At 48.2% G+C, this 21,061-nt stretch overlaps 1 protein-coding gene across 3 annotated transcripts in view; it reads left to right on the top strand.

Moving 5' to 3' along the window:
- The window catches only part of rai14 (retinoic acid induced 14), a 39,166-nt gene extending 21,519 nt beyond the window's left edge, over positions 1-17,647 (top strand). For 2 of the 3 annotated variants that reach the window (XM_060050279.1, XM_060050278.1), the window contains 16 exons: positions 1,206-1,270; positions 2,103-2,160; positions 2,373-2,443; positions 6,896-7,002; positions 7,628-7,812; positions 8,349-8,374; positions 8,796-8,882; positions 9,358-9,447; positions 10,061-10,204; positions 10,994-11,773; positions 12,376-12,956; positions 14,043-14,211; positions 15,054-15,221; positions 15,568-15,735; positions 15,907-15,972; positions 16,304-17,647. In XM_060050279.1, coding sequence (XP_059906262.1) covers positions 1,206-1,270; positions 2,103-2,160; positions 2,373-2,443; positions 6,896-7,002; positions 7,628-7,812; positions 8,349-8,374; positions 8,796-8,882; positions 9,358-9,447; positions 10,061-10,204; positions 10,994-11,773; positions 12,376-12,956; positions 14,043-14,211; positions 15,054-15,221; positions 15,568-15,735; positions 15,907-15,972; positions 16,304-16,390 — 2,852 coding nt within the window. In that variant the 3' untranslated portion in view covers positions 16,391-17,647. The remainder of the gene's footprint in view (positions 1-1,205; positions 1,271-2,102; positions 2,161-2,372; positions 2,444-6,895; positions 7,003-7,627; positions 7,813-8,348; positions 8,375-8,795; positions 8,883-9,357; positions 9,448-10,060; positions 10,205-10,993; positions 11,774-12,375; positions 12,957-14,042; positions 14,212-15,053; positions 15,222-15,567; positions 15,736-15,906; positions 15,973-16,303) is intronic. The other variant, XM_060050280.1, reaches the window with a different exon arrangement.
- Positions 17,648-21,061: the final 3,414 nt, after the last annotated feature.

Genomic DNA, 21,061 nt, shown 5'->3' with positions numbered 1-21,061 from the left:
GTCTCGTATGTGACGTCACGCTCGCTGCGACTGGCGTGGACAAGACCGACAATCTCCCCATCAGCATAACTGACAATCTACACATGCCCCGACTTATAATGGTTTTCACCTCTTTCGATGCTGTTATCCTCCCCTTGGAAAAGAATGGTGAAGTGGAGCAGAGAGATCGCCATGTCTGTACAAGAGTGGTGGTGACGTATATCATTCGCGTCGAGAGCAGCGAGGGGCTGTAGTTCACAAAGCGGCCTCACACAAAACCTAACATCATCAAACTTCTTCGTGAATCTTCTTTGTTTTCTTTGCATTAAAAATTATAATTGAAATCCACAAACAACATATGTGTAATCAAGGGCAAATAAAGACTGGGACCAGAAAATAATTACTTTCTCTCCATTGAAACCCATTCATATTTTACGATCGCAGAGGTCCCATTGTGGTCTACCGGAAGGGGCGGACTTATGAGATCTATAGAGGCCTGCATGCCACTTATCTTTTTTTCCTTTTATTTCCTTGTTTTTTTTTAATTATTCGATTTTAGCATCAAAAAATGCTTCTAAAACAGATTGCCTACCCTAGCTTTAATGTTAAGAACATCTGACTCTTTTAGATTGTGCCCATACACCTTAAAGTGATTCAACAACACAGGTTAGCCCTGTCTGAGTATTGCTGGGTATTACACAACAGAGACTCTGCACAAGCTTCCGTCAGGCTTTCAAGTCAACCGCCATGTGTCTAGGCCTGTTTGCCTCGCATCACCCGGTATCACCGGGGAAGTGGCGTATCTGGGCGTATCCAGGGAGTGTCTGTGGTGAACTACCACCTTGGTAATGTTCACACCTGTATTTAGGGGTTTTCATGTAAATTGCAATAAAAAAATGACTTTATTCTGCTTTATTGAAAAGTATGCCATTTGACAACCATGGTCAGCTGATATGGCGTGGGTCGGATTGTGTGTACGTGTGTTAAGAAACAATAATCCTTTAGTGTTGCACATTAGAATTTCCAAACCTAGTCCAGTTTCAGAACTGATTTTCAGAACAGAAGAATGCTGCTTACTTTCCCTTTTGAGGGAGAATCGTTTTTTTCTAGATTTAAATGGGAAATGCATTAGGGCCCTTAAGATTTGCAAGATTCTTCTGCACTCTGGAAGACCCAATACGTTTCTGAAAGAAAATAATAATTGTACTTCCTTTGTTTTCTCTTAGGCTTCACTGCTTTACATCTCGCTGCCAAAAACAACCATGCCGAGTGTGCCAAGAAGCTGCTCCAGGTAGTGTTATCCTGCTGCTGGAGGGACATAAGCCAGAATCACTTGAACTCCTACATGTTTAATCTACATTAGTGTATAGGACTGTGAATACAACGGTAGAAAGACCATGTTCAGTGGGTCTGATTTAGGCTTGGACCAGGTACCACAAACAATTCTGCATTTCTGGGAAGCAATACATAATCCAACGTTAATTATGACTTGCTTTAATAGAAATACATAACAAACGGTATGTTAAAGTTATTTGTGAAAGCCGTTTTATTGTAAAGATGAAGAACAGGAGAAGTTTCTGGTTCATTGGGGAGTTTGTTTAGAGAGGCTTCATGGAAACAGAGAACTCTCTGTCACGTTAATGGAAGATGTCTTGAGTTCTAAATGATTTATAAGATGTTTCACATCCCCAAACAATCCAGGTACACACACAAACGCACACACACACACGCACGCACGCACGCACGCACGCACGCACGCACGCACGCACGCACACACACACACACACACACACACACACACACACACACACACACACACACACACACACACACACACACACACACACACACACACACACACACACACACACACACACACACACACACCCCAACCACACACACACACACCCCAACCACACAGACACACCACACACTTTTCACAGATATTTTATCACGCAGCATATCATCAGATTTATAAAAAGCAGAACCTGTTGAACCCGTTGTGATCGATTATATCTCATGAATGCAAATTCCATGTGATGAGGAAAATCCCGCCAGCGAACGTGCTCCCAAGTGTCTACTCTGTCTTCCCTCTACTTTATAACACTGCGTTTCTCCTGCAGAGCAAATGTCCAGTCGAGGCGGTGGACAGTTCTGGGAGGACCGCGCTGCACTATGCAGGTATGAATTCACAACCACGCCATTATTAAAATCATCACAACACATGAGACGTCCAGTTTCTCCTTGTTATCCTTCAGAAGCGAGCCGATGCAGTGAACTAGACCAGGGCTGCTGTATTCTCCACACCACAAATGTCTTGTTTGACTCTGCGCCGTGTGTGTCAGATGCATCGCTAAGCGATGCATGCATCGGTGTATTGATCTGCTCCTCAGCTGCCAGTGGGAGCGCTCAGACCGCGCAGCTGCTGTGCGAACACCGGAGTCCCGTCAACCTCAGGGATGCGGTATGTACTCCAGCACCCGCCCACGCTGTCCGTCACGCTGCCGCTCGCGTCCTGAAGGATTTTCAGGCGTAAAGTAAACACATTACAGGGTCTGTGCCGGTGGATTATCACATCTACTGGTGGATATTCAGCATCTCCATGAGCATCCGGCCACAGTGTGAACCCTTTGGGAGGCTGGGGAAATGAACCGAATAACAGAACATTCACCATGAATGCTTAACGTAATGAATGGAGGTAGCAGTGATTGGATCGCTAGTCACCGTGCTAAAGCTAGCCACGAAGCCTACGCTAGATATGATTAGTAATTGTTTTGCCGACTGCATTGAGGTAGACGGCTGAAAACACAATCCATTGTGTTTCTGATGTTTTTTAATGGTACTATACCTCAGAATGAGTCGAAATCATTAGTTTTTTGTTGATGTTGGCAGAAGAGATATTACATTGAAGAGATATTATTCAGCTTCGAATGAAACGGTCAAAATCACGGACGCTGCAAAGTGTGTGCAATTGATTTTGGAAACAATAGATTCAAGGCAGGGTCGGATCCGAGTAGAACCCTCACATGGTAGGGACCAAAGGGCCAATTGAAGCAGCTCACTGCAGAAGGAAAAGTTCAGTTCAGCTTCAAAACATGCAGGCGCTTGATTATTTATCATGATTATTTGTTTGCTACGAATTCTCTTTTGGACCTTCCAGGGCAATCGATCTGTCATGTCGAACAGATTTATACCTGGAGTCTCCTCCTCCTTAAACATGTGAAGAGAGTCTTCCCAAGCAGAGGCAGAAAGACTGCAAACTGAAACATGGAGAAGTCGATCATGTCCGTATCCCCAAATAGGTGCGGTATTCAGGGATACGGATATTCTTCTCAGAAGTACAAGAACAAATGTTCTTACTCAAATGTACTGTTATTCATTTTAAGAAGATATGTGCGTGTGTGTGTGTGTGTGTGTGTGTGTGTGTGTGTGTGTGTGTGTGTGTGTGTGTGTGTGTGTGTGTGTGTGTGTGTGTGTGTGTGTGTGTGTGTGTGTGTGTGTGTGTGTGTGATTGTATGTTTGTGTGTGTGTGTGTGTGATTGTATGTGTGTGTTTGTCTGTTCATGTGTCTGTATGTGTGCGTGCGTATTCTTGTGTGTGTGCCGGTGTGAGTGTATGTATGTGCGTGAGTGTGTGTGTGTGTGCTTTTGTGTGTGGGGTCAGTGTACTGTGGGAACTCGGTGCTCAGCCACAGACATGTGGTTTCCAGTCGAGAGCCGTCCATGCCTGTGGTTTCTGCCCAACGGGTGTGAGGCAGAAAAGGAAAGGGGGGAAATAAATGAAATTCTACCAAATTGAAAAAAAGAAAGCAAATTCTTTTATTTATTTATTTTGAACTTGAATTGTGATACAGACGCACACAACGAACAAACGCAGACGCCCGCCACGCACGCACGCACACACACTCACACACACACACACACACACACACACACACACACACACACACACACACACACACACACACACACACACACACACACACACACACACACACACACACACACACACACACACACACACACACAGTGTCCTCAGTGTGTAAAGTGAGGTTGTGCAGAATGTTGCGTGTTCCTCCATTAAACGAAAATGCAGTTGTCCTCGTATTTGCATTTTATCAACACGAGGAGGGGAGGTGAGGAATGCCTCACTGCGCTCCAGATTGTAGAGTCCAGACTCACAGACACGCTGTGATACTGAAACGCTTTAGGGGAGCCATGGAAGGAACATCGGATGTTTTAAATCATGTTTCAACTCCATGACTGCGGGTTGACCATTGACCAAGATCTGCTTCTGCGTGTGTGTTTGTGTTTGTGTGTGTGTGTGTGTGTGTATGTGTGTGTGTGTGCGTGTCTGCGTGTGTCTCTGTGGGTGTGTGTGTGTGTGCATGTGAATGCGACATCTGTGCTATAGAATGACCACTTCTCTCCACACAATCTGTTGTGCACGTGTGACTGTGCATGCGTGTGTGAGCGCATGTATGTGTGAATATAACATCTGTGCTATAGAATGACATTTTTTCCACACAAAATGGGAATACATATGTGTGTGTGTGTGTGTGTGTGCGGGTGCGAGAGTGGGTTCATATGCAGCACGGTGCAAGCTGATATCTGGGTACACACCCGGGCAGGGGTTCGGCTGGCTGCAGTGCCGGCGGTTAGTTGACATGTCGATCGAAAACCGCAGAAAACATCTGGAACGCATTTCCCCAACATCCAGCCTGTATAGTCTGTAGTCTGCAGTCTGAACACTATAGTCTATAGACTATAGTCTATTATCTATATTCTGTAGTCTATAGTATATGGGCTGTCGTCTGTAGTCTATAGTCTATACTATAGACTACAGACCATTTACTATATACTATAGACTCTATAGTATATAGTATATGGTTTGTGGTCTGTATTCTATCGTCTATAGTAAATGGTCTGTAGTCTGTAGTCCATAGCCTATAGTGTATAGTCTTTAGTCTACAGTATATAGTAAATTGTCTGGAGTCTATAGTCTATAATATGAAGTATATGGTCTAAAGTCTATAGTATATGGTCTGTAGTCTTTAGTCTATAGTCTATCATCTATATTTTGTAGTCTAAAGTCTAGTATCTATATTCTGTAGTCAAAAGTCTAGTAGCTATATTCTGTAGTCTAAAGTCTATCATCTATATTCTGTAGTCTATAGTCTATTATCTATATTCTTTAGTCTATAGTCTATTATCTATAGTCTAAAGTCTGCAATCTATTGTCTATCATTTACAGACAGGAGGGTGAGGAGGAAAGGCCAGCTTCTCAGCACCAGGCGATCACGTCTGTAAAGCGTACTTGACTTAAGGAAACACAGACAGCCAAAGAGAAGAGAGCATTTGTGTCTCGATGGTATCTGGCCAATAATGGGATATCAAAAGCATTCATGAGGTTGTTTTCCTTTTAAAGTGGCGCTTAAACTAAGCATTATTCCCAGACTACAGTCCATCGAGTGGGGACATGCTGTCCTTTAGTCATTATGGTTGAGTTTGTTCAAGATACTGAGAGTAATTAATCAAAGCTTAGTGTCTTTATTGTCTGTTTTTGTGCCATGATTTAAGTGAGAATACACAGCTGGGTCGTATTTTAACAATTCATATGAAGCAACAGAATCCAACCAACACCCATCCTGAATGCTAGTCCACTACAATAATCCTGCTGAAACCCTTCAGTGGTCCGACCGTCCGTCCACACCGCGATCCATCACCCTCTCAGAGCCTCTCCCCCTGTGGAGAGGTTCAGCGAGAGGATTCGGTTCCAACAAGGTTTAGTTATGCAAACAACCCAGGAAGAAAGCAAAAGGAGAAAACTCTTTCAGGGTCCGACCTCTCGCAGAGAGCGAGCGGCCCTCTGCGGGCCGGGGCTGCTGAAGTCTTCACCAGCGGTCCCCCCGGACCACAACATGGCCCTGTACCGCCAGACCTGCGGCCGGCCCAGCCATGTCGTATAAAAGCCTAAGCCGCGCTGACATGTTTTACTGGGGCGCTCGGGCCACTTTGAACGTTTACGACGGTGGTGTTGGGTTGAAAAGTAGCCGGCGTACAGGACGACGAACCGTGCACGGGAAACACTGGGAGAAGTGACGTAGGGTCCATTCCTGGGACATCTTAACTTGATTTATTTAGCCGAACGGCTGTAATTGTTTTCATTCGTCTCTCAGCGTTTATTATCCACTCGTTGCTTAATGACACAACTCGAGACTGACACGCATATCCTGTTTTTCTGGGCACCCGTCTGTCCTGTGGACGTGGACGCCTGCTTCCTTATGTGTGTGCAGTCTGAGTTCTATGACCACACAGGGACATTGCCCTGCTACTGCAGCCATCATTGGTCCGTCCGTCACATTGACCTGCAAGACCTGTGTGTGAGAGGGTTGTTTCCTGTGTGTGTGAGTGTGCGTGTGTGTTAGTGTGTGTGTGTGGGGGGGAGGGTTGGAGAATGGGTTTATGAGTGACAAGAGGAAGTGAGGAGTGTCAGGGGGTGAGTTTCTGAATGAGTGAGGCAAAGTGTGTGTGTGTGTGTGTGTGTGTGTGTGTGTGTGTGTGTGTGTGTGTGTGTGTGTGTGTGTGTGTGTGTGTGCGTGTGCGTGTTTGTTAGTGTGAGGGGGGGGGGTTGTTGGAAATGGGTTTGTGAGTGAGAAGAGGAAGTGAGGGGTGTCAGGGGGAGAGTTTCTGAATTCTGAATGAGTGAGGTAAAGTGTGTGTGTGCGTGTGTGTGTACCGACCCAGTTGGTATTAGATGACCCTGTTGTTTTCCATAGCATTCATTCCGTTTTATTGTGGGACAAAAACCGCCCCCCAAAGACAGACTTCCCAACTCCCTGTCACACTGAATGTGTGTGATCCCAGTCCTACGTCCTGACGTGTTAGTGTGTCGTCGTCCCCCCCCCCCCCCACAGGACGGCTTCAGCCCGCTGCTGTTATCAGCCCAACACGGCCACACCGAGGCCTGCGCCGCTCTGCTAGACTGCAGCGCTGACATCACTGCATCGGATAACAACGGCAGGTATGATATGAAGCCAATCCATGCCAATTCAAACACGCCCACACCCACAGGCAGGCACCACCTATAGGCCCGGATCCCTCACCACACAAGCATTCACACGGTGACTACCCAGCCACTTAGCAGGCACCACTGTTCCCAAAGCCACTCACAAGTCCTTTACATCCATACTATGATGGAGCACACAATGGTAGAGATTCTGCTCAGGGAGGCCAAAGGCCCGGCTGCAGACATCTGGGATCGAACCTGGTACCTCTGGGCTGGGAGTCAAACACCCCGACCACTGCGTTATCCTTTTACCCCTCTCCCTTCTCATACACACTTTATAGTAATGTCAATGCAGCAGCTATTGGCCAGAGAACAATGCAGATCACCAGCAAGGACAATAACATGTTGGCGAGTTCACTTGTTCTCTACCCTTGTGTTACTGTAGTGTTTGCTATTTTCTGATTATCGTGTTTGTGTGTCTGTGTGTGTTTTCTGTGTATGTATTGTGTGTATTGTGTATTGTGTGTGTGTATTGTGTGTATCGTGTGTGTGTGTGTGTGTGTATATTGTGCGTATGTTTGTGCGTGTGTATTGCGTGTGTGTATGTGTGTGTGTGTGTGTGTGTGTGTCTCTCCTGCAGGACGGTGTTGATGCTAGCCAGCCAGAGCAACGGGGGGGCGCTGGTGGACCTCCTGCTCAGCAGGGGGGCTGACCCGTGGGCCGTGGACTCCCAGGGCCACGACGTCCAGCACTACGCCCAGCTGGCCCCCAGCCCTGAGACCAGGGCCTGCCTCACCGCCGCCCTGCAGAGACACCAGGGACCAGGTGAGACATACACACATACATACACACATACATACATATATACACACACACACACACACACACACACACACACACACACACACACACACACACACACACACACACACACACACACACACACACACACACACACACACACACACACACACATGCATACATATACAAACACACACATACACACACACTATGCATGCATCCATGCATGCATGTATTACTGTATCTCTAGTAGGGATCAAATTTGACCGTTTCTGTCTTGCTGTGTTAATGGTTGAGTTACTGTATAGTGTAATATAACTATGATAGAAGTGGCTTAATTTCGTGGTACAAGCTGGTATTACACCTATTAGGGGTTCAACACTGCCACCTTCAGGACATGTACTGTATGCAAGCTCTCGCTGTATTTTTGTTTTCAAGCATGTGAATGTGTCACATCACGTCGCCATAAAAAGCCACCCTCTTCCAAACTGTTGGAAATTGCTTATTGAAATTTTCATTTTCGAATTATACAAAACTATTATTGTTGTTTTTATTCACAGAAACAAGATCTCCGAAAAGCCCCCAAGTAAGAAGCCTTCTTCTTCAGGATAACGTGACCACTAATGTTCCAGATGATTCTAGCAAGCAGGATCACAAATCTGCAATCAAAACTCTCATATCTCTTCTTCATTTAAATTAAAGTGTGTCTGTTGTAGTTACACTCACTCAATCGTTCAAATCCTATGTATGTGTAGTTCAATATATGTTTATAAACATGTGTAATCAACTAAATATGTGTCATTAAAGGGAAACATAGTAGTAGGCTACACCATTTAATGTCTACAGGAAATCTCTTCAGATCAGCCTGAAAACACAACCACATTATTTTCCAACTTCAAGCATACCCTTCCTTCACTAACCACTACTAAAATACACTGCCTTCTCCTTTACCTTGACCTCCGTCCCCTTCCCCTGGTGTCCCCTCCTCCTCCTCTTCCTCCACTCAGCATGATCAAGTAGCTAAGCTAAGCGATGATCGGATCACAACGCCCAAAAAGCGAAAGGCCCCTCCGCCTCCCGTTAGCTCACGGCAGGTAAACCTTAACGCTTCACCCGTTCACACGCTCACCCACCACACATGGCACCCTGTCTGTCCTAGGTGTGTGTCTGCACCAGCTGTTTGTGTGCATGTGTGGGTGGTGTGCGGGCCAGGTGTGCATCTGTGTGTGTGTGTGGGGGGGGGGGGGGTCTGTGTATGTGTGTGTTTGGGGGGGTTGGGAGGTCTGTGTGTGTGTGTGTGTGGGGGGGGGGTGGTCTGTGTGTGTCTGCGGGGGGGAGGGGGTCTGTGTGTGTGTGTGTGTGTGTGTGTGTGTGTGTGTGTGTCTGTGTGTGTCTGTCATTCTCTACCGTGATGTTTCATTTCCTTCGATACTTGTCTTTGATACTCTCAAACTAACCCTGGAGATGTATTGTGGTCCAATTGTTTACTCTTGGTTCTTATTAAGTAATCAAACACAATTAACTATCCAAAGTGAACTTCCCTCCGTAACTTTGATTCTATTTCTGAAGAACTCTGAGACTTCCGCCCCCTCGTCTCCCGCCTTCACCATATCTCCCGGGCCCAGCCAGGGAGACGGCGGCCAGCAGTGCCCCGACAAGGTAACCCCTCTCGATCGCTGTTGGGAGTTGGCTTCCCACAGTGGGGGGGGGGGGGGGTACTGCATCACATACGCCCCGCGTGTCCCGCACATACATGTGTTCCAGGGTTCACGTCCGACGTGTATGTTGCAGCAAGGCCCCGATGACCTCAACCCCTCTGCATTCCTCCCTTCTCTCCCCCGTCGGCTGGTCCATCCCTCTTTCTCCTCCTCCTCTAATTGCTGTGCTCCTGTCACGTCCTCCCATTGCTACCCCTGTCACCCTTCATCTCCTACACTGCACCTCCTACTCCCCTCCCACCTCTCCTGCCCTTATCAACACACCTCTCCTCTCCTTGCCTCCTCCCCGGCCCACAACCTCCCCTCCCCTCTCACCCCCCCCACACATAACTCTCTCTCCCTGTCCCGCACTCTCATCCCCTCCCCTCTCCCCCCTCCCCTCCCATACCCTCTCCTCCCCTCTCCCCCCTCCCCTCCCATACCCTCTCCTCCCCTTATATCCCCTCCCCACACCTACCTCTCTCCCCTCCTACTCCAACATACCCCTGCTCTCTCTCTGTCTCTCTCTCTCTGTTCTCTGTCTCTCTGTCTCTCTCTCTCTGTCTCCTTCTCAGGAGGAGGAAGAGGACGCGTCTCTGAAGGAGCAGGTGGAGAAGCTGCAGGAGGAGAGGAGCCTGCTGCTGGAGACCATCGAGGACCTGAAGAACGTGGTGGAGCACGCCGTTCCCGTGGCGACCGACCCCGGGCGGGGCGAGCAGGTGAGCCAAAACAAACACGGCGGTCGTGTCGGTATGTTCATCACACCGTGGTCACACACGGTGTGTTTTACAATGACCGTTGGCCCCGGGCCAAAGGAAGAGAGGGCCAAGGTCCACGGTGGGAACCCCCGCAGGAACAACGGGTTGGGATCAGTGGCAGTGAGAGCTGTGGTGTGTGATGTAATCATTAACCGCTAGAAACCACAGGGATACTGGAGAGACTCACACAGTAAATAAAACAAGGTTTCAGTCGAAATACATTCATGTGATTCTGCTCTTAATGGTGAAACAAACATAGGAGACTGTAAATAGATGGCTGTCCTGGCCTCTGTTGGCGTCTGATCAAATCTGCAGGAAAAGGAAAAACGACAGAACACAAACCGGCTCTCCTCCTGCCCTTTGTGTTCAGCTTTGGCGGCTCAAAGCCACCTGGGCTGTGTAGAAAACCTCCCAAGACACGGCTGGGTGTTCGACAGCCATTGAACTCAGCCACCATTTGCATTCTTGGCAGATGCTTAGCCTTCTCTTAGACCTGTCACGACTCGCTTTGTTGTTCAGCAGGTAGAGAGGGGGTCCCAATCACCTCTTTCAGTCCCTGTGTGTGTGTGTGTGTGTGTGTGTGTGTGTGTGTGTGTGTGTGTGTGTGTGTGTGTGTGTGTGTGTGTGTGTGCGCGTGTACATGTACATGTGCAAACGTGAGCATTCATACGCGTGTGTGTGTCGCACACGCATGCCTGAAGAGACCCATCCCACTCAAACCCCCTTCTCTCTCTCCCGTGGGTTTTCTAGAAGCGTCCGTCCTTCCCAGCAGCGGAGGCCCTGACCGAGAGCGGCCGCCCGGGGAGCATGACCTCCAACGCCCCCTTCCACTCCCCCCAGGACATGGACACGGAGGCCCCGGACCCGTCGTACGCCCGGCCCCCGGTCCTGGAGGGCCGGGACGCGGGGGTCCCCGAACCGGGGGACGGTGTCGCAGCGATGGAACAGGGTGAAGGAGGAGGAGGAGGAGGAGGAGGGGGAGGGGGCCAGGAGGAGGAGATCGGACTGCTGAGGCAGGCCCTGGAGGGCGTTCAGACCAAGCTGCTGGAGACGCGCAGGGAGAACCGCTCGCTGCAGGCCCAGCTGAAGCCGGGCGGGGCGGCGGGGTCGGAGCGCAGCCGGGAGAGGGAGAGGAGCCGGGAGGAGGACCTGCTGGAGAGCCTGGCCGAGCTGCAGGCCAAGCTCACCGAGTCCCAGGAGAGGTTCCACCGCGCCATGGAGGAGATGGAGGAGATGAGAACGCAAGGAGGAGGAGGAGGAGGAGAGAGAGAAGGTGACATGATGATTGACAGACAGGAAGACCAGAGGCGGAGAATGTCACTGGAACAGGAAGTGCAGCAGCTGAAGTCCCACCTCGCCCAGTCGGTGAGCGAGCGGGAGAGGGCGGGACTGCGGGTCAGACAGCTGGAGGAGGTGCTGAGGACCAACATGGAGGAGCAGGCCAGCGGGAAATGGGAAGAGCAGGAAAGGAGGCGCGTGCACATGGAGGAGTTGTACAAGGAGGCGCGGGAGGAGATCAGAATGCTCCAGGTAAACACAAAAGAAGAATGCATGTTGGCCCGTTAGGAAAAGTGAAAAAATGACTTCAAACATAGCGACTTCAGGAAACTGCTAAAGGGGATTTGTCACGCTTCACTATTTTCCAATATCAGGGAGCGTTGCTCCATACGCCTCTTGTGAAAACAGTAAGATGAGCAACATCAACTCTGTTCCCGCCGCAAAATTGCGTAAAAGTTAGCCAGTAGCGTGCCCGTAGAAAGCTATGAGTCCGGACCTCTGTAATTATTTATCAGAGATAAAAAAATAATTTGTACACAAAATCAGCGGTTGAGAACTGCCAAATTCAGTTGAGACTTGTTGACCTCACTATTTTTTATACCCTGGCTACGGCCCCGGCCAGGACTGGTCTTTTTTTAAGTATAAATACCCTCATACCATGGCAAGCGCAGACAACTCAAAACAAATATTCTCACAGAGCATGTCACGCACTAATCCATTGTCCATTTCTTACACAGCACTCAAATAATAGCTCTGAAATCTCACCTGAACACCTTTTATATTGTGCACATTTCAATCAAATTCCTTTTTCCCCCGTATCATTTCCAACCCGCTATCCCGGCCGCTGCCTGCAGGAGGCGCTGCGGGGCACGGTGCCCGTGGAGGAGGCCGCCAAGGACTTTGAGCAGATGAAGGCGGAGATGAGCCAGGTGATCGCCGGCCTGCAGTGCCGCCTGCTGGAGCTGTCGCACGCCTACAGCGACACCAAAAGCCAGCTCAGCACCGCCCAGAAACAGCTGGAGGACTCCTCCACCACCGCGAGCACCACCTCCCCCACGACCTCCCCTTCATCTGAACAGCAACAGCAACAACAACAGCAACAACAACAACAACAACAACAACAGCAACAGCAACTACAACAGCAACAATTACAGCTAGAGCAGCAGCAGCAGCAGCTGCAGGTGTTAACCAGCAGAGTACAGGAGCTGCAGGCTGCGTTGGAGGAGACGGAGAAGAGGCTGTCTGCGGCCCAGGAGGAGTCGGCGGCACTGACGCAGGAGGCAGAGGTCCAGGCCCAGAGGTCCGTCTCCCTGGACGACCACTCCCGGGTGGTCTCGTCGCTAGGCAGCGCCATCAAGGAGCTGGAGAGCCAATCGGAGGGCCTGAAAGAGGAGCTGTCCCAGAAGAAGTTGCAGGTGGATGCCCTGCAGAAAAGGTGTGTTGAGAGAGAACCACTTTTATTCACTTCAGTATCTGAAACTGTTCCCTGCACTCGGCCCCTTGTGAGACATCACAAGGGGCCTCTGTTCATCTGTCTATGACCACTGCTATGCTATCTACCACAGCAGCGATCGTACAGGAAAAAACATACAGAAAACTGATATTTTTTCCTTACAAGCGCCTTAATGTACAAAAGATGTTCCGCATAGCTACATATTGGAGCTTTTTTTTTGTATTCCTAGCAGGAGCCAACATCTTTATGTAATCGTAACGCGTCGGGCAATCACGTGTTCGTACGAGCGGGGGGAAAGAGATGCTGGTGCATTAACAGCTCAACCATCAAGTCCCCCTGTTGGCCCCTTCTCTCTCTCTCGCTCTCTCTCTGGCTCTCTGGCTCTCTGGCTCTCTCTTTCGCTCTCTCCCTCTGCGCTCGTCCACATGTGGAAGCACAGACGTGATTACGGCCTGTGGATACGTTCTGACAGGGCGGCCCGCTGTGGTCTGGCCCAATATGTTTGATATTAGGCCCAATATGTACATGTGTGTGTGTGTGTGTGCGTAGCGTACAGCGATAGGTTTGGCTCCTCGTAATCCGTGCACATTAATCATCTACACGGCTGGATGTGTCGTTGGAAACCATACTTTCCCATGGGGCGAATGTTCCTTTATACTGTCGCCACAGTAATCATGTTGAATGTGCTTTAGGCAGAAGCTGGTGCTGTTCCAGTAGAACAAGGATCTGCCAACGCTCGTCTCCTTAGACAGACTCACAGCTTTGGTTATTCTGTGATTATTATTTTTAGTTGTATTGTTTGTAATGTGTAAATCTACACTATAAACGTTTTGCCTGCAACAAGTAGACTCCCCCACCAGACACACGCACACACACACACACACACACACACACACACACACACACACACACACACACACACACACACACACACACACACACACACACACACTCCCCCATACATGGATTAAAAGAGACTAAAGATTTACTGGAAGCATGACACACAGCTGACCCGTCATAGGCCCGCGTCACATGCCGATCCTTCCCTTGTCCTTCCTCCACCACCAGGCTGTCCGCAGAGAAGGAGCTCGCCCCCGAGGACTCGGTCCCCCGGCTGCAACACGAGGCCACGAGGCAGGGCCTGGAGGGCGAGGTGGGCCGCCTGACGCAGCTCCTCCAGGGGGCCCTCAGGAAGCAGGACGAGATGGCCTTGGAGGCTGCCGCCGTCTGGCAGGAGGTAAGGGGGAGGAGGAGGAGGAGGAGGAGGTGGTGAAGGAGGAAGAGGCGGAGGAGGAGGAGGATAATGCGGTGGAGGAGGAAGAGGCGAAGGTAGGACGAGGTAGACGGGGTGGAGCAGGTAGAGGGGTTGCGGGAGGAAGAGGAGGAGGAGGAGGTGGGGGCTGGAGGAGGTGGAGGTGGAAGATAAAGCGGTAAAGCCGGAGGAGGTGGTGGGAGAGCAAGAGGTAGAGATGAGGAGGATGACTCAGATCTTTTCATAGAATCCTCCTATTCAGTAAACCACCGATGACAGCCGATGTTTTGAAACACTGTTGCCTAACAACTGACACTGCCTGACTTTCTCAGAGAGGGTCTATTCAACACGTTGTGGGTTGTGATTATGTTCATCTTCATCCAAATGGAGACAGAATGTTTTCAATGGAGAGAAAGCGACTGGGATGTGAAGTTGGGGGAGAGGAGACGTGGCTGGCAGACGGAGGTCATGAGGAAGGAACAGATACCGTATACCATAAAGCTTAATACCTTACTTCCATGTCATCCCAATGTCGTGTCAATATAAAACTAGTGCAGCATAAGCACTATACTTCACATTCATTCACTCCCATACTTTCCCCTAACCTGTTTGAACACTTTGCACTTACACTTTAAACTTACGCTTTACACCTTTTGTGAGCTATTGATGCTACTTATTTGTACATATTTTAATCTTTATTTACTTTATATTGTATTGTTGCCGCTATGTGACTTTGGAAAAACCAACCCTAAGTGTACTTGATCAATAAGAAGATGGAATAAGGTTCTGATTCTGACTCCCCCAACCCCCCCCCCCCCCCCCCCCAGGTGCGGGAGAGCCGGGCAGAGCGGGAGGCGCTGACGGAGGAGGTGGCGTCCCGGGACAAGGAGAACCAGGGGCTGGGCTCCAGGCTGGCGGAGGCCCAGGACGGCGTGGCCCAGCTGAAGCAGCTGGTGGAGAACCACCAGTGCTCCGAGAGGGAGAAGAACAAACGGGTGGGTGGGCGGGCGGGGGCACCGCCGGCGGCAGGACGCACCCGGGCCCCCTGCTCTGGTGCCTGGCTGTGTGGAACTGTTGTCATGGTAACGGCGGACCCCCTGGTTCAGTGAGACCTGAAGGTGGCGTCGATGGACAGATCTCCTTTCAGCCCTGCTGGGAATAACGTTATAAATAGCAGTCGTGTCACATCTTGTTCTTGTTTTTTTTGGTCATGCGTGACTCAATATGCAGAGGGTTGTGTTTGTTTGTTTAACTTCTTTACTTGAAGTGGTGTTGTCTATACAGCACTGAACACATCTGCTTGCATGGATAGCTAATAGTATTGTTATTTTTTTATTCCAGATTGATGACCTGTCACGGGAAGTAGGGAAGTTGAAGGACGCCTTGAACAGCCTATCACAGCTGTCCTACACCGCTAGTCCCGCCTCCAAGAGGTTGCAGCAAAACCAACAAAACCAACAGATGGAGATGTTGCAGCAGCAAATAAAACAGCTCCAGTACCAGCTAGCGGTAGGCAGAACTTCCTGAGCAGAGTTGTTGGTCAGGACAAACGACTCGGTTCATGCCTTAAGCTTTTGGATTAGGACAACGATTTTCGAAAGATTTGCTGATCTGCTGACAGCGGTTCTGACGTTTGAGATAAACGACCCGTGATGAAACTATTCCCTGTGCTTTTCCTAGGAGTCCAAGAAGCAGCACAACGAGATTGTGTCAGTGTACAGGATGCATCTCCTTTATGCAGTTCAGGTACACACACACACTGCACATTTACATACACACGCATGCACACACGTACACACGTACACACAGACAAGTACACTCACACACACTGCACACACACGCCAAACACACACACACACACACACAAAAACCCAATTGTGCACACACATGCACACACCCACATACGCGCACCCACGCACGCATGCATGCACACACACACACATACACATGTTTTTCTTTTTAAATCAATTGGTCTGTTCAGAGTGTTTGAAGTGAAGTGAAGAGTGCAGTTTGAGGTGCTGGATACACTGTGTATGTGGGTTTTGATTGACACTGACGTGTGTTGGTGGCGGTGCAGGGCCAGATGGACGAGGACGTGCAGAAGGCCCTGAAGCAGATCCTGATGATGTGTAAGGTGCCAAACCCGGCCAGGGAGACCTGCTGAACCCACCCAGCACCCCAGCCCATCCCCTCCGTGTTCTCACCCTAACTACAGCGTGACTTCAATCATATCCTCGTTATCGTCCATCACCCCATCCTCTTCACTTTGACCATCGTCCTCCAATCACGTCCTGGTCGGTCCCTGCACATTGCCCTGGCAACGAGGTCCGCCCACCATTACGCCGACCCCAAGGGTCCACAGGGTGTCTCCATGGGTTGCTCAGGCCACTCCTGACATTGTAAAGTCCCGACAGACCCTCCACAACAAAGGCAACACAAATCCTCTTCAAACGTTACATGAACATGGCTTTGCACCGACATCAGTACTGCAGGAGCTCGCAGATACACACTGCACCAGCACAGCACGGCATGAGACCGGCATGTTGGGGTTCACTGAGGCATGAGTGCTCCTCAAGACGTCCTCTCCACGTCTAGCCAACAGCGGGCGGTCAAACGAGACAGCACAGCCAATGCAAACATAAAGGATCGTCTCACTTTACACTAACGTTGTTTTTGTCTTATGTTTTTTTGTTACTGTGCTTGTCGAGTTCAAAGCCTCTAACCGAAATGCCATCTGTTTGATCCGACAGTGTTACCGGTCAAAGTGTTCAAAGTGGTCATGTTCAATTGATGCGACCTAAATTATTGTAACGTCACCGATCAACATTGTACCCGAGTTGTATTTTCTGGCTGCATTTCTACCGACGAGTTGAGTACAGCGTTTCTACAGAATATTTTGGTATGAGCATAAGCAAGCATTTACATATAAATATATTAAAACACAAAACGTTGAGGTGTATTTAGCATGTGTTTTTTCGATGTTATGGTTTTTCAACAAATGAACAATGAAGATATTTCCCTTGTATTGATTGTTGTTGTTGTGACATTTCTAGAAGTTGAGCAACACACTACAATGTTGCCTTTCCTGCCCTGCCTCACCCCTCCCTTGCCCTATCCCTCTCATCAACTATTCTTGGTATTATAAGTTATCACTTTAGTGTTAGTTCTGACTGACATCACCGTGCACCCGTTCTTTTTGCCTTCTCCTTTTCTTTCTCGTGTTGGCCTGACAGTATTTGGCGAGATTCATACTTATTTACATTGGGTACATTTCGACTGATCTTCGCTAGTTGTCGTTGGCTTTCATTGTTCTCGAGAAAGAGGGTTAGTTGTTTTTCCTGTGTCTGCACTATTTCTCCGCCTTGTTTCTCTGGCTCTCACCGGTCTGAATAAATAACGATGGGAAACGTTTTGAATTGAACCGCAGTGTTTGATTTTCTTTGGTCCTGTCGTGCATCTTTTATTCTGCCTGTTTGCCGCGTATCAATTTATAACTGTTGAGGTAGGCCTATTCTATGAAGCTTTCTCACTCCTGTCTTGCCACTATAGATATTACCACTTAGTTAATTTAATGAACAGGTCTCTGAAGCAGATGATGGACTGAATCTGAATAAATGCATCTTGCTTGTGGATGCAGTTATTCGTTGTGTGTTACACGACCAGCATTACTCAGAGAAAAGGATGTCTATCGTCATTTTATGTCTGCGTTTGTTCTCCGGTGTTATTTTTTTTAGAGCAACTTGCTGCAGACTGTAGGGCAGGGCTATTCAACCTCCTTAACAAGTGGGCCGAAAAGGAAAAAAAACCACTGGGGGTTCATGGGCCACACAGAGTAAAACTACATGAATGAATCGCTACAAATAAATCGTACTTAAAGTAGTGTTAACTTAATATATATAGTACTACTAAATGGAATAAACTTGTCAGACGCATTCCTTCCTTCTTCACTTTTAATCATATCATTATAAAAGATTTTGTTCTCACATATTTTGGACACGTATTTAGAATTCAACAATGTTGTTTGAATCATCACAAAACAGAACTACTGTACATATGAGACATTTTGAGCCACTGAGTCAGTGAGAACGATTGCACTGCCTTGTTTGCCTAGTTTGGCTCATCCTGAGACACTCTTCTCATAGGTCATGGAGCAACGTGCCCTTGTTCTGATGGCATTCATATGAGAAAAGCTAGACTCACACGTATCGGTTGAGCCAAACATTGTCAGAATAAGTGATGCCAGTTCCTGATTGTGGGGTACTGATACTGGCTAGTATCACTGGCTACACACGGAAACCTGATTTGCATGCAACTATGTTTCTCCTTTATTTTATTTATTTTTTGCATGCAACCTCTTGCGGGCCAGAATTTTTTTTATAGGGGCTGCATTTGGCCCACGGGCCGCTAGTTGAATAGGCCTGCTGTAGGGCTTATAATAGCTCTCATTAAATAGGACAGAACCAATTAGCTCTTGACAGACATTAAGATGAGTGAACCTGGATTATATTATAGGCCTTCCTAAACCCTGTGCCTCTCTGTGTCAAATCGTTTCAACTAAAACAATATTTCCAAGACTGAACAATTTCCGGCAGTTTTTTATAAATATTTGTTTTATGCTTTTATCCTTACCTTGGACGGCTGGTTTGCCTACGGGGGTCTCTCGCTCTCACCATCGCTCTCTCTGTCCCTACCCTCCTACCCTCCTATCCTCATGTTGCTCGCCAGACAGATCTTTGCTAAACTCACAGATCTTCCATATGCACTGGCACTGGGTTTCTATGATCAATGCATACGTGTTCCTTTGCTATTAGAATACACCCAGACCAGAACCATTCATCACACATAAAGGGCTTATTTTTAAGGGGCCTGACTATACAATGAATAAAGAATTTCATGTTTATGCAACAATTTGTGTCACTGGGAATTGGTTGGTCGACTACTAGCTGAACAGTGGCCAAAAAGAGGCAACGTCCAGGCCGCCAATCCCTGTCCCGTCCACTGAGGGGCGGTGTTGCTCCAGCCACAGCCTGGATACGTTTGTTTAGTCTGCTATCCTCAACATACATCATTTGAGCTTCCTCTTGCCAGAAACAGACGATCATTCAACAGAGTTATAGTTTTTAAATAAAGGAATTCTCGTTTTCCTTGGCCTGAAGAATAAGTCTTGAAGGAACTTTTTTTTCTGTTTCTGCTGGCAATTCCCAGGCAAAGTCGGGGTTTGTGAACTTATCTGTGCCATGATATCTGGCTGCATGGTTTCAGTCATGCTGTCATCGGCGAACTCAGTGGCTGTAGTTTTTCACTGGTCCATGTTTCATTTAGTCCTGGCAGGACACTCAGACCACAGGGATGTGTTTAGATACGTGTTCTTAATGAGGTCTGCTGCAGATGAAAGCTGAGAGCGCTGTGCCGCTGCAGGGCCCAGGGATAAAGCACGTTGTTTGACATACTCACAATTTAATGACTTTGGCGAGAAAAAAGTCCATTACCTGGCCAATGGCTTTATGTCCGAAGAACTCTGTGGTCAAGTCTTCGAGTATATGTTCACACAGCGAATAGGCCTAGGCTTGCTCATATAATGTTTATGTTATTGCATAAACTTTTATTGTATACACTCAATGCTGTTACAAAAGGTATATCTTAGAAGGAAGCCTGAATTGAAAGTTGGAAACCTGCATTTGACTGTTTATTGAATGTTGCATATTTTTAAGTTAGGTTGCAGATCAATCTATCAGATTTGTATTCCATTCTTACTTAATATTTTTAACCTGGTCACTTTATGTTTATTATATGCTCACATCCTGGCACTTCCATGGTGGACATTCCCTACGTGGATCCATAAAGTCCAATCTAATCCAATTAGATCAGAGAGGTTCCCGTTGTGGGCCAGTCTGCTTACTTTGGTCGTCTCCCCTTTCAGCGTTCCCGTTTTTCGTGTGAAAGTATTTTGTAAGTCCTCAAATTCTAATGTCTCCTCATCCTGCCTCTTGTCTAATTTGCTGATCCCTCTCCACAGAGAGTTGTGTTTGGTTTGCTGGATGCGGCCGTAACTCAGCTCATATCTGCCGTTATCTCACAGCTTCCCAGTGAGGAAGGCGTCCAGCCAGTCACAGTCAGAGCGAAGCTGGCCTGGAAAAGCAGAGCCTGGACGAGTGAGGGGTGTATCATGAGATGCATGCGGCGTAATTACTCTAAGATGTAACCCTGTCTGCTGTTTACAGGGGCCCCCCACCTACACACACACAGATACACGTACACACACACACACACACACGTTCATACACACACAGACACACACACACACACACACACACACACACACACACACACACACACACATGTACATATACCTACATACACCTACACACACATATAAACACACACACACGTACATACACACACACACAAAATGACGTGCATACACAAAATGACGTGCATACACACACACACACACATGCACACACACACACACACACACACACACACATAGACCCACATATCATTCTGCTTATTACCCCCATCTCTGTAATAACAGTGCTATTTCTACACAGCACTCAGGCTATTAGATAAAGAGCATTGTGAAAGATCTCCTCGAGACATCCCAATTATCCCAGATGTAAAGGTCAGATTTCTTCACAGAGTATGCTGACCTTTGAGGAGCACTTGCCTAATGGATCAAAGATTCTATTAGTGAGAATAAGATGTTTAGTAGCTTGTGAGCGGCCCTCTGCTCAAGGCTTGATCTAATAACGCTGCTGAGACAGAGGAGCAGGAGACACACCAGAGAAGAGGTCTGGCACTGATCTGATCCGGGATCCCAAGGTGAACGCGTCAC

The sequence above is a fragment of the Gadus macrocephalus genome, chromosome 4 (genome assembly GCF_031168955.1).
Source record: "Gadus macrocephalus chromosome 4, ASM3116895v1".
Taxonomy (NCBI): Eukaryota; Metazoa; Chordata; class Actinopteri; order Gadiformes; family Gadidae; genus Gadus; species Gadus macrocephalus.
This window is presented reverse-complemented; position numbering and strand designations above follow the sequence as displayed.